Source organism: Daktulosphaira vitifoliae, unplaced genomic scaffold, assembly GCF_025091365.1.
Source record: "Daktulosphaira vitifoliae isolate Bord-2020 unplaced genomic scaffold, ASM2509136v1 Scaffold_1, whole genome shotgun sequence".
In the NCBI taxonomy this organism is placed as follows: Eukaryota; Metazoa; Arthropoda; class Insecta; order Hemiptera; family Phylloxeridae; genus Daktulosphaira; species Daktulosphaira vitifoliae.
Window position 1 is genome coordinate 61,517,753 of NW_026099572.1, and position 15,918 is coordinate 61,533,670.

The 15,918-nt window shown below is 25.3% G+C and overlaps 2 protein-coding genes across 4 annotated transcripts; both read left to right on the forward strand.

Annotated features, from left to right (window-relative positions):
• The first annotated feature begins 1,039 nt into the window (after positions 1–1,039).
• On the forward strand, positions 1,040–2,713 carry LOC126895542 (nematocyst expressed protein 4-like). Its single transcript, XM_050667520.1, has 3 exons — positions 1,040–1,155; positions 1,402–1,540; positions 1,967–2,713. Exons 1-3 carry the CDS (start codon positions 1,144–1,146, stop codon positions 2,482–2,484), a joined length of 669 nt encoding a protein of 222 aa, XP_050523477.1. The 5' UTR covers positions 1,040–1,143; the 3' UTR covers positions 2,485–2,713.
• A 6,767-nt stretch (positions 2,714–9,480) lies between these two features.
• LOC126896646 (alkylated DNA repair protein alkB homolog 8-like) lies at positions 9,481–15,417 on the forward strand. Of its 3 annotated transcripts, none has more exons than XM_050669595.1 (7): positions 9,481–9,745; positions 12,593–12,710; positions 13,065–13,296; positions 13,354–13,476; positions 13,531–13,716; positions 14,611–14,903; positions 14,956–15,417. In XM_050669595.1, the coding sequence occupies exons 2-7, from the start codon at positions 12,621–12,623 to the stop codon at positions 15,391–15,393; spliced, it is 1,362 nt and encodes a 453-aa protein (XP_050525552.1). In that variant the 5' UTR covers positions 9,481–9,745; positions 12,593–12,620; the 3' UTR covers positions 15,394–15,417. The 3 variants fall into 3 exon arrangements, with proteins under 3 accessions (XP_050525552.1, XP_050525553.1, XP_050525554.1); XM_050669596.1 differs by lacking the exon at positions 9,481–9,745 and adding an exon at positions 12,336–12,463; XM_050669597.1 differs by lacking the exon at positions 9,481–9,745 and adding an exon at positions 12,816–12,932 and having other exon boundaries at positions 12,481–12,710.
• The last annotated feature ends 501 nt before the right edge of the window (positions 15,418–15,918 follow it).

Sequence of the window (15,918 nt, forward strand, 5' to 3'; positions counted from 1 at the left end):
TCCCTCGTTTCCTGTAAATGGAGGAAATTCTCGAATAAAATATAATTTTTAAAATTGATAAAGTTTGGCATTTTTTTTCTTAAAACTGCCATAACTTTTTCAAAAATAATTTTTTTTTAAATAGAAATTTTAGGTATTTTCCTTATATTTTATTTAAATTTTTTGAAAACTTGACCCTCAACCTGCCAACAGAGGCAGATTCAAAATAGCTACTTTTTCACAAAAAGTTTACTCTTTTAATTTAACGTTTGAAAATGTTCCGCAAATACTGCGTCCTTTAAACATATGTTAAACTATAGTTTATAAAGCTTGTGTTACGTACTAAAAAAAGAATAAATTAAAAAAAGAAAATTTGTCCCGACAACATATCTTCTATGTGCAAATGGTTGTCACATCCACACTATGCTGCGACCCCACTGTGCTACCGTTTTTTTAGTAATTTTATGAATTTACGAAAATACAATTTTTTTCAAATTAAGGAAATGCTTAAGTACCTTTCTTCAAGAAAAATGTTTGAATTCAATACTAATAATACCTAAGTCGATAAATATATAATATTGTGCATTATCCTCTACCACCAATAAGCAATTGTAAAATCAAATTAACATATAGTTTACTGCGTGTGTATAAAAAATCTATTATATGTCAAGGAAAGTTTTATACTACCTTAAGAGGAGTCTTTAATACACTTATATAGTATTATACTAAATATTTTCAGTTTAAAAATGTATCTAAAAGTAAACACTAACAGCAAAGAATTCCTTATAGTTTAATACTCATAGTTAAATCATTTGTATAGCTGAAATCTAAAAAAAATAAATATAGTTAGCCAGATATATAAATATAATATTCATTAATCATTTGACATTTTATTTTTTTAAAACTAAGGCATGACCAGTATTGCAATGTTTATCCACCTACTCAGGTTCAACAACCGTCTCCAATGTAATGATGACTGGTTAGCACTATTGTTGTATCTTGATTGATACACCTAAGTCATTGTTTAGTTTAATTATATTGATAAAACCATGTTAAATTTAACGATCTCCTGGGTCTTCGACTGTTACTATAAAAGCTCCATTACAATCCATTGTCATGGTCAGTATTTGAAAGAAGAACTCTAGTGTACAGAACAACATCAATATGATGATCCAAGTAAGAAAATTTTTTAATTTTTAAAATGCACATATATTTTAATGAGTACTTCAAACATTTTAAGATTTTTTAATAAATTAAACATATAACATAATATTTTACTCTAGCAATAGTTATACAACTGTTGTTAAAGCTATAATATAATGTATAACTATAATTTTCCATTTATGATATTCAAGCACGTGATTTTATTTTATTTAATACAGGATATATTATAACAAATATGTAACACATAACTATTTTTAGATTTTTTCGATTGTACTTGTGATAACTTCTGGTGCCCTTTGTAGCCTTACACAACAAGTAGTATCAAGTACCCAAGCTGGTCAAACTTTACAAATTCAACCAAATGTGAGAAAATACAATAAACACTCTTCTACTGAAAGTAAGTACTTATTTTACAAAAGCATCCTAAATATTGTTAGCTAGGAGCAAATACTAGCAATATTTATAAAAAAAAACATTAGTTCTTAAATTTTGTATCATAAAAAGTTAGACTGATATTCATTTTGTAAAAAAGATAGGACGAATAGCGAATTCATTATTTTAGGATATTTTGCTTCATTATTTAAGTCAATTTTTTTCATCATATTTATTTAGCTAAAATTTAAAATATTAGTTTCGATTGATCAATTTTTATTATATATTTATATAACTGACTAACTTAAGTTTTCTTTAGATAGAGTCATAAAAATAATAAAAGACCTAAAAATTAAAATTTTTTTTTTACATTTGTTCAAGAATTTCATATTTTGGAAGAATCTAGTCATGTTTAATATATATTTTTTAAAGTATAATAATATATTTTTAGGTCCTACTGGTACACGAAAAGACAAGCCTGAATCGTCAGATAGCCTTGATTACGCGCCCATTGCTACTACGCCTGGATATCCTTACGCATACCCATATCCCTATCCATATCCTTATCCTTACCCAGCTGTGAATCCAAGTAGTCTATATATTCCACCCATTGGTAATCAGTATCGTTACCCTTATCAGTTTGACCAACAATTTCCTATTGATAGCCCACAACCAGCACCTTATTATACGCCATATCCGACACCTTACTATCATCCAGCACCTTACCCACCACCTTTATACGAGCAACCAAACGTTATTGATGCTTACCGCACACCGTTTCTAGCTTACCAACCAATGGACCAAGGTCATATATATAGGCAGCCTTCATTTTATTATTCAACACCTTCGCATGTACGGACCCATTCGTATAACCGACCTACAATAGCACCCCAACAACGTGAATCTACTGAACAAAATGAACAACCACAACAAAGTACATTTGAAAATAATCAGCAGTTTCATTACTAATATTGTAGAACATGTAAAAAGTATTGTACTAGCATTTAATAATATCTAGCAACGTTATATGATATGGATTTAACTTTGTATAAGTATTTTGTTTAATTACAGTTTTATTTATTAATATTATTATTTAAATTAGTAAAAAAATTAGTTTTTATCTAATTGCAATAAAAAATTTTCAGTTATAAATAATATGATGAATCAAATATATTGAAACAAGGTTATTATTAAAAATCCTAATAAATTTTATTGTACTATAAATAAAATATCGTTTATTTTGTTTGTTCCTTTTTACTGATAACTAAAACATAGTATAACCAATAACAATCAATGTTGGGTAAATTATTGTTTTTTTAGCAATTAAATTAAATTACATGTTAATCAATAAAAACTACTTGAAAATCACACAATGTAATTTTAATGAAGTTCAAAACGATAAAAAGTGTTTAATTGTAATAAACAAAGTTATTTTTTTTTTAATTATAAGTCAAATATTTATTGAAGAAAAGGATTTAAGAATAAGTACGAGTAAGACAGAATATATAGAGTAGGAAGAGAATACGATGTAGGGGAAATAGGGAAACCAGTGACAATAGACGAGGACGTGATTGAAGAGGTGGAAAGTTTTAAGTATTTAGTATCAGTTTAGCAAATGGTTTGGTCATTTTATGAGAAGAGAAGAATCGGAAGCCTTAAAAACAGTTGTAGAAATGAATGTTGAAGGAAGAAGAGGTAGAGGAAGACCAAGCAAGAGATGGAGACATGTTATTGAATCCGATTTAAGGACAGCTGATGTGAGAGACTTTGTCAAGTGGAAGTTTAGGATAAGGATGACCGACCCCAAGTAGTTGGGATTAAGGCGGGGAAAAAGAAAAAGAAAGAGTCAAATATGAAACATTGAATAAATTCACCTATAGTAGTATTAATTCTAATGAGATTTCACTATATTAATTTAAATATATTTCAAAATAAATATATAAATGTAAAATTAAAGCAAAATTTTGGTTGTAGCAGATAAGAAAATATTTTAAAGTGATTAATATCAAATCATCCTGAAAATTTGTAATAAATTTATCATTAATTACTTAATTTTTTCTAAAAAAATTATAATCTTTAGATTTATTTATTTTCGTTTAGTATTTATTTTTTAATTTATGAGTGGTTAAATATTTTTTAGGTCTAAAAATTTAACAATTAAGAAAATGGCTCGTCAATTAACTCGTCAACAAGTATTTCAAAAATGATTAACAATTTAAAACATAGACTAGAACGATGTAGGGTTTATTTCGATAAGAAAAACTAAGTTGTAACATCCAGAGGATCATATTATTATATTATTATTACGATCACGCCACGATAAAACACTATTGATAAAAGTAAAATAATGATAAAAAGACGTAATATAGTTTTTTAACTACAGCTTTACAAATAAATTTCATACTTATATACTTCTAGTCTTATTTTTATAAATAAAAAAATTGAATAGTTATAAAAATCTTATAAATGTCTTCAACAGTATTCTTATACTGTACAACTTTATAATTAAATAACAAACATTTTCGCAAAAAAATTAACTATATAATAAAACGTAAATCTAAAATATTTCCAAGAGTATCATTTGGATAGGGAGCAACTTAGGAATTAGCTTGGGTCTAAATTTTCAGTACATATCGTAGTCGCATAGTGTTATAAAATACAATTTTAACAGGACAAAATTAATAAAAGTCAAAATCTCTACTTTTGATTAAAAACGAGGATTAACAATATCTAATATAGAAGTTGGTGGATTATTCCAAAAGCAACATCAACTCCTATTTCCTTAATTATATCCTGATTAGTAATTCTTTGATTTATAAGCATAATAATGAATAAATAATAATTATAGTAATTAAATTTAGTATGAAATTGATAATAAATAAATTAATATTGTAATTTTTACGGAGAAATAATGAAGTACTTGTTACCTTATGGCAAATATGTATAAAAATTGACGGGCTTGATGTAATACTTTTCAACAAGAAATTGCTTGGTTCTTAAAAATAAATTTACTGGTTTACAAGGAATTTTCATCAGAATCAAAAATATACTTGTCTAAATGAATTTTATGCGCTACTATTAAAAATGGTTACTTCAAAATAATTTGTTTTAATTAAATATCTAAAAATTAATTAGATAGTATTAAGAGTTTCTTATAGATTTAAAATACAATAGATAAACATTTATATTTCAAGTCGGTAGGTGTCTCATTTCATTAATTTAAATGATAATTACGAACACCTATAAGTGATTTTGTAAAAATATCGTTGAATATTAATTAGTGAAAATCATATATTTTTGAATGTGTTCTAACTACATCGATTATAAGATTTCATAGGTCTTCCATAGAAGATATATCTTCTATTGACATTGTATAATCGAACTTTTTGGTTTTCGAATAGCGAGATAACTAAATAGAAAAAAATTGGGATAGCTAATTTAATTTATCCTTTTAATATTCTTATTTAACTGGTAGACTAAGATCTCATAGTTTCACTAGATCAAAACAACTAGTCATTTGTAACTCAATTAAATCTTTTTTGGATTGGTGTAACACAAAAGTAAAGTTTTGCATGAGGACTAAATATTAACAAATTTCTTCTAATTAATATAACAAATATTTACGTTTGATTATTAGATTATGTAGGAATAATCAATATATATTTTAATTAAAAAAATACATTACTAGCAGAATATATTATGTGTTGTATATTAATATAAATAATTATTGAATATTAAATAGATAAATTAAGTTCTAATTTGTACTCAAATATTTCATGATTTAAAATTGTCCTGTACAAAGGGCAAATTTAAAGTTGAAAACATAAAAAATGTTGACACAAAAATAGCACGTTTTTAACTACGGCAGCCATTTATACATAGAAAATAAGTTGTCGGGACAAATATTCATTTTTAATTTATAGTACGTAACATAATCTTTAATTTAACATATGTTTAAAGGACACAGTATTTCTGGAACAATTTCAAAACTTAAGCTGAAAAATTTTAATTTTAGTGTAAAAATTGCTATTTTGGATTCCCCCCTTTGAGTGGTTAATGGTCCAGTTTTTAATAATAATATACCCAAAAGAGAGAAAAATATTCAAGGTGTTTATATTTAAAAAAGAATATTCTGATTTGTTCATTTTTAAAAAATGTTTTGGCAGTTTTAAGAAAAAAATTTTAAAAAATGATGAATATACCGATTCTAAAAATCATAATTTTTTGGGGAAATTTTGATTACTTACGGAAAACTAAGGAAAATTTTCTATTTTTGAGAAAAATATCTTAAACTAGATACTATTTGTGATCTCTTGATATACCATTGAGAAAAATCGAACCAGTGAGAACTGAAAAAAAATATTGACAGACAAAAAAAAAATACATTATGGTAAATATAATACTTTCTCAGTTTCGCATCGAAATTAAAAATGTCCTTTGAAGTAAATGGACGTAATAATTTTAAATTATCTGACTAAAAGTTTTATTGGCCAATGTATTTTTCAAATTTATTTCAATTTATTTGTTTTTATATAAATTTTTCTTCTTGTTTCCTTGACTATAAATTTATATTGTTTTAGTTAACATTTTTTAACAGTCACGGGCGATTTAGGTGTGACACGGAAAATTTCTTAAGCCCGAAAACTCCACAAAAGTTGTTCAAAACTTCTTTAATATTTGATTTTTTGTAGTCAGATATTTAATTTATATCTCTGCACGAAAAGTTAAATATGAAAATCAAAACCAAAAAGGCTTTTAGCCATCTAAAAACCGGACATAGAAAATCAAATTACATTCTCCTCAACATACGTCCAAATCGTCATTATATTGGCAAACTTCCAAGTAAACGTAATATTATAAAATTTTATAAAGATCTTTTAACATTACGTGAAGACGAGGATACAAGGATTCAAAAGATTGAAATTCGCAAGACGTTTGAATCAAAGAAGAGACCTCATCTCGACGATTTTAACGATTCATGTAAAAAACTTAGACTAACAAATAACTATGAAGACCAAATAAATAATTCTTATACTCTTAATTTAAATCGTAAGAATAATACTCCTGACAAGTTAAACGCCGAGATAACTACTGAAAACAAATTAATTCCAATTAATAAGGAAATACCATCCGAGGATGTCAAAGATATAAGTAAGATTAATTTTTTTATATTAATATGTTTTGTTCTTAATACACAATTTATATATTTTACAAAAATATTTATCAAATAATTATTTATAATTTTTAAATTTATAGATCCGATTGTATTGATTGAAAGAATTCCTCAAAAAATTATAGACTACTATGTGGCTAGTAAAAAAAATAATGCAGACGAATTAGATAAATTACTAAATAATACCCAGGAATCCACCAATATTAATGACTTAAAGCTTACACCAACAAACAGCCCCAAAGGCCAAGTAAATAATTCTTATACTCTTAATTTAAATCGTCAGAATAAAACTCCTGACAAGTCAAACGCCGAGATATCTACTGAAAACAAATTAAATCCAATTAATAAGGAAATACCATCCGAGGATGTCAAAGATATATGTAAGATTAATTTATTTTATATTAATATGTTTTGTTCTTTTTCTTATACTCTTAATTTAAATCGTCAGAATAAAACTCCTGACAAGTCAAACGCCGAGATATCTACTGAAAACAAATCAAATCCAATTAATAAGGAAATACCATCCGAAGTAGTCAATCATATGAGTAAGTGTCATTCTTTTTATAATAATATACGCATGTTCATAGGGTGTGTGGGTACAGTATGGTTGATCTCTCCACTCTTGATACTTTGTGTCCTGCTAATATGGCGATTTAAAACACTATACGGCCCCAATAGTACTGAAAATTTAGACTGGGGAAAATGCCTATTTGTCCCCACTCAAATGACGCTTTTGTTTTCCTTAAAAAAAAAAAATCAATTTCCAGTGTTAGAATGTGTATAATAGTTTGATAGTAACAGCTAATCAATTATTCATTTTATACTGTTATTAAAAATATATAAATAATATATTTTTTTAATTTTGTATTACTGTATTTTATAGTTACATTTTGTTTTAATATATCAAGTAATAAATTAATGAAGTATATTTCATAGAGCTTTAGTTTTTAATAGTTAAAATGGAGTATTTTTGATAAAATAATAATTTTGTTAAAATAATAACTTAATATGTACTTGTCCTAAAATTATCATCGACTCACAAAATTCTTTTGTAAGATAAAGCTGAATAATGGCTATTTCAAAATTTTGAAGAAAATAAAATTTCAACAAAATTATTGTTGTATTATAAATTATAAGACATATCAAAACATATATAAATTTAAAAAATTTGGGGGTAATTTTGTTAATTGACGGGCTTAGCACCTTCTTGTTTCCTAGTTGCGTCTATGACCAGAAACCCTAAATGAGTTCCTCAGAAACACCCTTTCAACACTAAGCCTGTTAAGCGGAAAGCAAAACCACATCATTTTAAAAATATTTTTCATTTTTATTTTTAAAATAACATATGAATTCTTATAAAATTATCATAGTATTTATTTATTTTCATAAATTCTTGTTTAAAGTTCCAGTGGTATTTATGAAAAAGATTTCATTATTTTATTTTATAATAATATAATTACTTTTTAATGTAAAAATGATTTATTTCGTATAAAATTGTTATCAAAAAATTAATTTATAATTTTGATATTTATAGATCCAGTTGTGTTGATCAAAAGAATTCCGCAAGGAATTATAGACTCCTATGTGTTTAATAAAACAATTAATACAATCGAACTAGAAAAATTAATAAATAACACCGAACTATCTAAGAATGTTGATGACATAAATAATTTTGATACATCAACTGATAACCTATAAAAAATAAAAAGTTATCTACGAATAGCTCTACAAAGAACGTTTCTAAGAAAAAACGATAAAAAAGATCTAGATTCATCTGATGAACTCATCTAAACTTTTAATTTTGATAAATCATGACCAAATAATTTACCTTATAACTCTTACATTTTTTGCCGCAGAAACTATAGATTTAATTTAAACAAATTTTTATTGAACTATACTTTGCGGATGACTCATAATTGTTGAAAAATCAACAGTGTTGTTTTAGAAACTTTCAAGTTAGTAATAATTTTTTATGAACTTTTGTTCAAGAATTTTCAATTTAATGAATAGTTTCGTTTCTATCAATCATTTTGTACATTACTTTTTTCTATTATATTTTTTATGTGCTATATGTTGTTCTAATCATAAAATTTGAATTTTTTTTTATTTAAGACCTAATGAATATTTTTGTCTTTAGATGTTTAATGATTACACGATGCATATATTTTTTTTATTTGAAAATTTTTTGTGCAATCAATATTTTTAATTGTTCTTTTTCAATTATGTAATTTAATTATTTTTTTAATATATTTTTGTACTTATTTGAAATTTGTAATTATTTAAATAAATAGCGATAAGATAATATTTTGCTAAAATATATTTAATAAGAACAAATATGTTTTTATTTTTATATTTTACAGATAATATTTTGTTATATACTACATATATACAATATTATACTACATCATAATTAATGTAGAAAAGAAATCTAAAAAGTAATAAAAAATTAAATATATTTATACTTATTGTTTAATTTTAAGATCTTTATTATAAAGTAATAATCAATATTTAATTAATACATAAATTCTAACGCTTTATTCATTAGAGAAAATTTTAGAATATTTATTATTGCTAGTTTAGCAAATAATTTTCAATGACACTTTTAAATGTAGTTGTTAGCTTAACATTAATTAGGTGGCCACTCTAGCTGCAACTTTTGCACCTAATCGCAGTTCGACCTATATGGCTGACCTGCACTGATTCTCCCTTCATTTCCCTGCCCATGTATATTAGGTTAAGTAAAAAATTTGTTGTTGAAAAAAGTTTAGTGTGTTAACTTGGAGTTTTTGATATGTCTGTGATATTATTTTTGTTAAATTTTGTTTTAAGAACAGATATTTTAAATTTAAGTTTCATGTTTTCATTTTGTGCATTTATTCTAGCAGAGTAAATTTTTTGTGAGAGTTAATTGTTCAATTTAGTTTTTTGTGTAATATTATGTTTTAAGTTTTACTCCAGGTGCCTGTCGCACTTGAGCAGTGCGCATATTTCTTTTAATGTTCTATCAATTTGTTTATTTGAATTGTGTTATTGTTGAGTAATTATTGAAATATTTTTGTAAGCATAAAAAATATTAAATAGGTTTATTTTTATTGTGGTTATTGTTTATTAGATTTCTTTGTGGTAGATTTATAAAATTAATATTGTTGTTATTCAAAAAATTTTATTATTGTTGTGCCAAAAAGGAAAATTTTAAATTAATTGTATAACCAAAAAAAAAAAAAGATTTATTTTTTTATAGTTGATCTATATATATTTAGTATTTATTTGTGCCATCGAGGCATTTTTTTTAAATATTTAGTTACCATTGCAGATAATTGTTTATTTATTATACAAGGTGTGATAAAAAAATACCCGGATTTTCAAATAAAACTTTATTAACTTAATTTTATTACTAAAAAAATCTACTAAAAATTTACAAATATTGTATTAGGTAAGTCCCGTTTAATAAATAAATAAATTATTCTATATACATATTATCACCTTCAAAATAATCTTCCTGGAAAGCAATACACCGCTGCCATCTTCTTTTCCACTTTTGAAAACATTCCTGGTAGACACTAATTGGAATGTCCTTTAGATCGATTTCCGTATTTTATTTTATGTCATCAATTGTTTGAAAACGACGTCCTTTGAGCGTAGATTTTAACTTCGGAAACAAAAAAAAATCGCATGGAGCCAAGTCGGGTGAGTATGGTGGTTGTGGAACTACTAGAGTCTGATTTTTTGCTAAGAACTGACGAATGAGCAATGAGCTGTGAGCCGGGGCATTATCGTGATGCAACATCCAAGAACGATTTTTTCAATTTTTTGGCCTTTTTTTTTTTTCTAACATTTTCACGTAATCTTTTCATGACTTCTAAATAAAAATGCTGATTTACTGTTTGTCCTTGCGGCACCCATTAACGATGAACTAAACCACGAAAATCAAAAAGGGTGATTAACATGGCTTTCACATTTGATCGCACCTGCTTTGCTTTTTTTGGTCTAGAGGAATTTGCTGACTTCCACTGGGACGATTGACACTTGGTTTCAACATCATAGCCGTAAATCCAAGTTTCATCACCAGTTATAATATTTTTTAAAAAGTCTAGAAGTTTCTGCTCTTTCATAAAGTTCTTGAGAGATTGTCTTTCGGTTTTGTTTTTGTTCATGGGTTAAGAGACGAGGAACAAATTTGGCTGTAATTCGGCTCATGCCCAATTCTTTGGTTAATATTTCTTGGCAAGAACCATAAGATATTCCGACGTCTTCTGCAACTTCTCTGATAATTAATCGACGATTATTTCGAATAATTTCACGAACAAGAGCAACAATTTCTTTTGTTTTACTGGTCGAGGGTCTACCAAGTCGTTCGTTATCCTTAATGGACGTCCTACCTTCCTTAAACCTTTTAAACCACTCAAAACATGTTGTCCGAGACAGATCATCATCTCCAAAAGCTTGCTTCAAAAGTTCAAAAGTTTTACTTGAACTTTTCCCTAATTTAAAACAAAATTTTACGCACACACGTTGTTCTTCTATTGTTTTTATTTCGAAAATCGACGCATAACAGAAACATGTTTTCGTAAAAATGCCATAAAAAAAATAAATGTTGTTATCGATTTCAAAATTTCAAACCAATGCTCAAATTCTCGTTAGAAGTTACTTTATTGAATGAAATTATCTGAATTTTGTTACCTTATTTGATATAAATATTATTAACACAGTCCGGGTATTTTTTTATCACACCTCGTAGTTCTGTAAAATTGCATTTTATTATAAAATTATTGATTTTATTATTATTCTTAATTTTAATTAAACATATATTGTTACCTGGCCATTTCACTCCCTTGATTAGTGTAAGCGAACCCTCCCTATTCAGGGTACTTGCGTTTTGGTCAGAAGATCCTTCCCTTTCCTTATACAGTACACTTGTAAATATAGTCATAGGTGTCGGGATAAGTGGCATAAAATATGTAGATCCCGCCTTAATAGTAGTAGTAAAATATTACTACTACAAATTTTCAACAGTTGTAATTTTTTCAAATTTTCATTCTTCACTTTGTCTGGATGAACACTAATTTTTTCTTGATAAAATTATTAACTGTTATTTTGATTAATCGACATTAATACAGAAATGAGATTAAACAACATGTTAGTATGAATTTGTTTGATGTATTCATAGAAATATAATGCATAAAAGACATTTAGAGTTGAACAGATCAATGTGACAAAAAATTGATTCCTAGATAATTGAACTTAAAATTGTGAAATACTATTTTCTAAATGCAGTTGGGTTTGGTAATTAATGAAAAATAGTATTATTCATAAAAAATCTACTTCAAATAGTAGTTATTTTGCTTTTAGTATTGAACTTGACTTATTTATTCTCCAAAATGTCACTGTCAGTGACGAATTTAGGAATTATGCTGCGCGAGATGCTTGTACCAGTACCTTCTCCTTAAATTTCTGGCTTTAATTTGAGTGCATCATATCATAATATCTGTTACATAATATAAAAGTTTATTTAAATTTATGGTTGTATGAATTATTTACTTGTTATCATAAGCAATGTTCTTATCATTTTTGCAGAGGTTTATCACCTAAAATTGATAATTTTGTGTCCGTGCTTGTTATCACTTATAATTTTATTTTTTTTTTTTGTCATAAAAATTTACCAATTTTAATCAAATTATAATTAAAGTCAGAAAATACTTTAATTATACAATAAAATTAAAAAAAATGATTTTTTGAATTTTACTTCAATAAGAAAAGTATTAAGAAATTTTATTTGTATGTAGAACTAAATATTATTTTTGAAATTTTTTTACAAGTTTCATGTTATATATTTAATGTTTAATAGGTTAATATAACATTTATTTTATAAATATTAAAATTTTGGTATTTTGCTTTTAAATATAGTAGACTGCCATTAGATTAATTTTTTTTAATGAGTCGAAAACTAAGCAGAAAAATGTCAAAGTATGAATCGATACTTAAAGTAGAAATGAACATTGGGTCAAGCCATGAACCAACTAAGGTAATATATTACTTGGAATTGTTGTACCTTGAAACAGCAAACAAATGTTTATTTGTAATGTTATTTAGTTTATTTTATTAAGAGATACTCCTGTATGTTTTGTAGAGTAATCCATCAAGGTATAAAGTTTTGATTCCATAATGTTTTTTTTTATCATCATCATTACTTATAATGATATAGTCGTTATTTAGTTATTAAATGATATAGGATAGAAAATTTTATGTAAATATTGACTACAATTTTATTTTTTAACTTTTTTTTAGTTGAATGCAGTTAAAGTTAAAACAATATTAGAAACTTAATATAATATAGCACTAAATTATATTGTCAATTTATATACATTTTCTTTTTTAGAATATAATGATATGTAACCGTGGCTTAGTTGATGGACTTGGTAGAAGTCAATTAGTGAAATTATTTTCACAGTTTGGAACATTAGAAAATGTTGTTATGTTGCCTTTCAAATCTTATTGCTTTGTTAGTTATTTTAATGTTGATGATGCAAAAAAAGCATTAAATAATATTAATGGTAAAAAAAATGCATTATTTGATCATCAACTTGTGTATTTAATTTACACAGAATCAGGTAAATTAGGATTATTAATTTTTTGTAATTCAATTAATTTGATTATATTTTTTATAGTGCCAAAAAATGTAGAAATTATTTATGATTTACCACCGGGTTTAGAAATAATTGATAATTTTATAACAGATAAGCAAGAAATTTTTTTGCTCAATTTTTTAAATGAACGATGGATAAATTCAAGTATTACTATTTTTAAATAAAAATATAGTCTTTATTAATTTATAAATTTTATAGGTTGTATGAAAAATCGACAAGTGAAACATTATGGTTATGAATTTGATTATGATAACAATGGTGTTAAACAGAATAGTTATTGTGATCCTATTCCAAAAGAGTTTGAATTTGTGTTAAATATCATTACTTTAAAATTAAATTGGTATCCAAATCAGATAACAATTAATCGTTATTTACCTGGACAGGGTACGCTTGTAATATTATATGAAGTTATTTTTAAAAACTTTAATGTTTTATCTTAAAATATGTATAAGGTTTTTAAATAGGTATATTAGTAAAAAGATTGTACATTTCTGAAGAAAGGGAAGTTTTACTTATATGTTTCGATAAATTAAAAATTTACAATTTATTAAAGTTAGTGTGGCAAAAATATAATATATGCAAGACTTAAAAAACTTAACTAAGTAACTAAATACTGAGTAAAAATATAAGTTCGGGGTCACAAGAAGTCATGAATGCAATTCCTGAATAACGGGTTGCAAATGTATTTTTTGCATATTGTGTTTATAGAATATAAACATTAACATAAAATTTAGCCTAAATTATGTCCCCGGTGCTCAGACTAGTATACTATCACTATATACCCCAGCCCAACATCCCTACAGCAAAGTTTCCCTTTAATATTAATGTAATATACTCTGTTAGTAAAATATTTTACTGGAAAAGTATTTAAACGGGTAAACTTCTAAATTTACAGCAGCTCAATTTATCTCCTGAATATATGCAACTTCAACAATTTGCAAGTTAATTCTATAATAATTAGATAACTTAAAAAAAATACTTTAATATTGTATTTTTATCAGTTTATCTGTCAGATCTTGCTCTGTGTAGGATAAGTATTCATGTTATAATATTTTAATTAAAGAATATGTGTTTAAAATGTATCAACTTTGAGGTTTTATGGTCATTATAAGGAAATATTTTATTTATATTAAATGCTTTTTAAAAACATTGCTTAATTTATTTATAAACTTTACTTTTTGGTAATACTATATTTGATAATTATTTGGTTTAAGATTCATTTTTTAGTATAAAAATATTATACAAGTTTCTAAATTACAAACATTTTTGGTTTTTCAGGTATTCCTAGTCATATAGATACTAGAGGAGTATTTGATGATTATATTCTTTCTTTATCATTGGGTTCTGATGTGGTAATGGAGTATAAAAATGATATGAAACATTGTAGTATATTATTAAAATCTAAATCTTTATTAATAATGTCTGGGGAATGTAGAAATTATTGGACACATGGTATAACACCACGTAAATTTGACATTATAAATACTTCTAATGGGCCTGATGTATTTCAACGTGAAAATAGAACATCAATTACATTTAGACGTGTTATTTTAAATAGGAATAATATAAAGGTTTGAAATAGAATTTTTTTATTTCTATATTTTTAAAACTGTTTACTTTTAGAATAAACAAAATTTGTATCAAATACTGGAATGTGATAAAACATCATCTCACGAAACAATTAAAGAAAATTATAGAAGATTAATTCTTCAAGTTCATCCAGATAAAACTGTAATACAATCATCAAATACTGAATGTGCTCAGTTGAATGTTGCTTGGAATATACTAAAAAATCCAAAACTAAAAAAGGAATATGATGAAGAAATAGAACAAAATGAAATTGATACACAAGTTACAATATTTGAATCTTTACAATTACAAGACTTAGAAAAAAATATAGATGATGGAACACTATTTTACAGATGTCGATGTGGTGGAATATACTTTGTGCCGACATCAGAAATCATCAATATTTCTTCACCAAAACCTATACTGTTTCCTTGTGATGATTGTTCATTATTCATTGAATTAAATTTACCTGAACATATTACATTTTCTTGACAATAAATATTATTATTTATTTTATTATTTTACTTATTTATTATTAATATAATGCACAAAATTATTAAAAAAGTATATCATAAACACTTTTTATAAATTAAATTTATAGGTATGCACAAGACCCAAATATTACTTATAATACATAAAATGTAAAAAATTAATGTTTCATGACTAAATTCATTACTTATTTTTTATAAACAATTTACTAGTGTTTATTCTATAGGTTTTATAATGAAAAGAAACATAAAATGTTGGTATAGATTTTAAAAAAACAACAGGGCATAAATGGGAATTCGGGACAATTTATCAGTTTATAGAGACATAAGATGTAAGTAATTGGTAAAGCTTTTTAAATTATTGCTAGAATCAATAATGACCAGGTCTATGTCATCTCTCTTGGTTAGCTAGTATTTTTAAAAACTGTAATTGTAGACTTTCAATTTTTTTAATCAAATTCATTGATGAAGAGACCAAATTATTGACACATATTACAATATTGATTGTATTTAACTATATTTATTTTAT

Coding starts and splice junctions, on each gene's coding strand:
- LOC126896646 (XM_050669595.1), top strand. CDS start 12,621: ATGAGTCGAAAACTAAGCAGAAAAATGTCAAAGTATGAATCGATACTT. Junction 13,717..14,610: donor TCGTTATTTACCTGGACAGG/GTACGCTTGTAA, acceptor TTGGTTTTTCAG/GTATTCCTAGTCATATAGAT. Junction 14,904..14,955: donor TAAATAGGAATAATATAAAG/GTTTGAAATAGA, acceptor GTTTACTTTTAG/AATAAACAAAATTTGTATCA.
- LOC126895542 (XM_050667520.1), top strand. Junction 1,541..1,966: donor TAAACACTCTTCTACTGAAA/GTAAGTACTTAT, acceptor ATATATTTTTAG/GTCCTACTGGTACACGAAAA.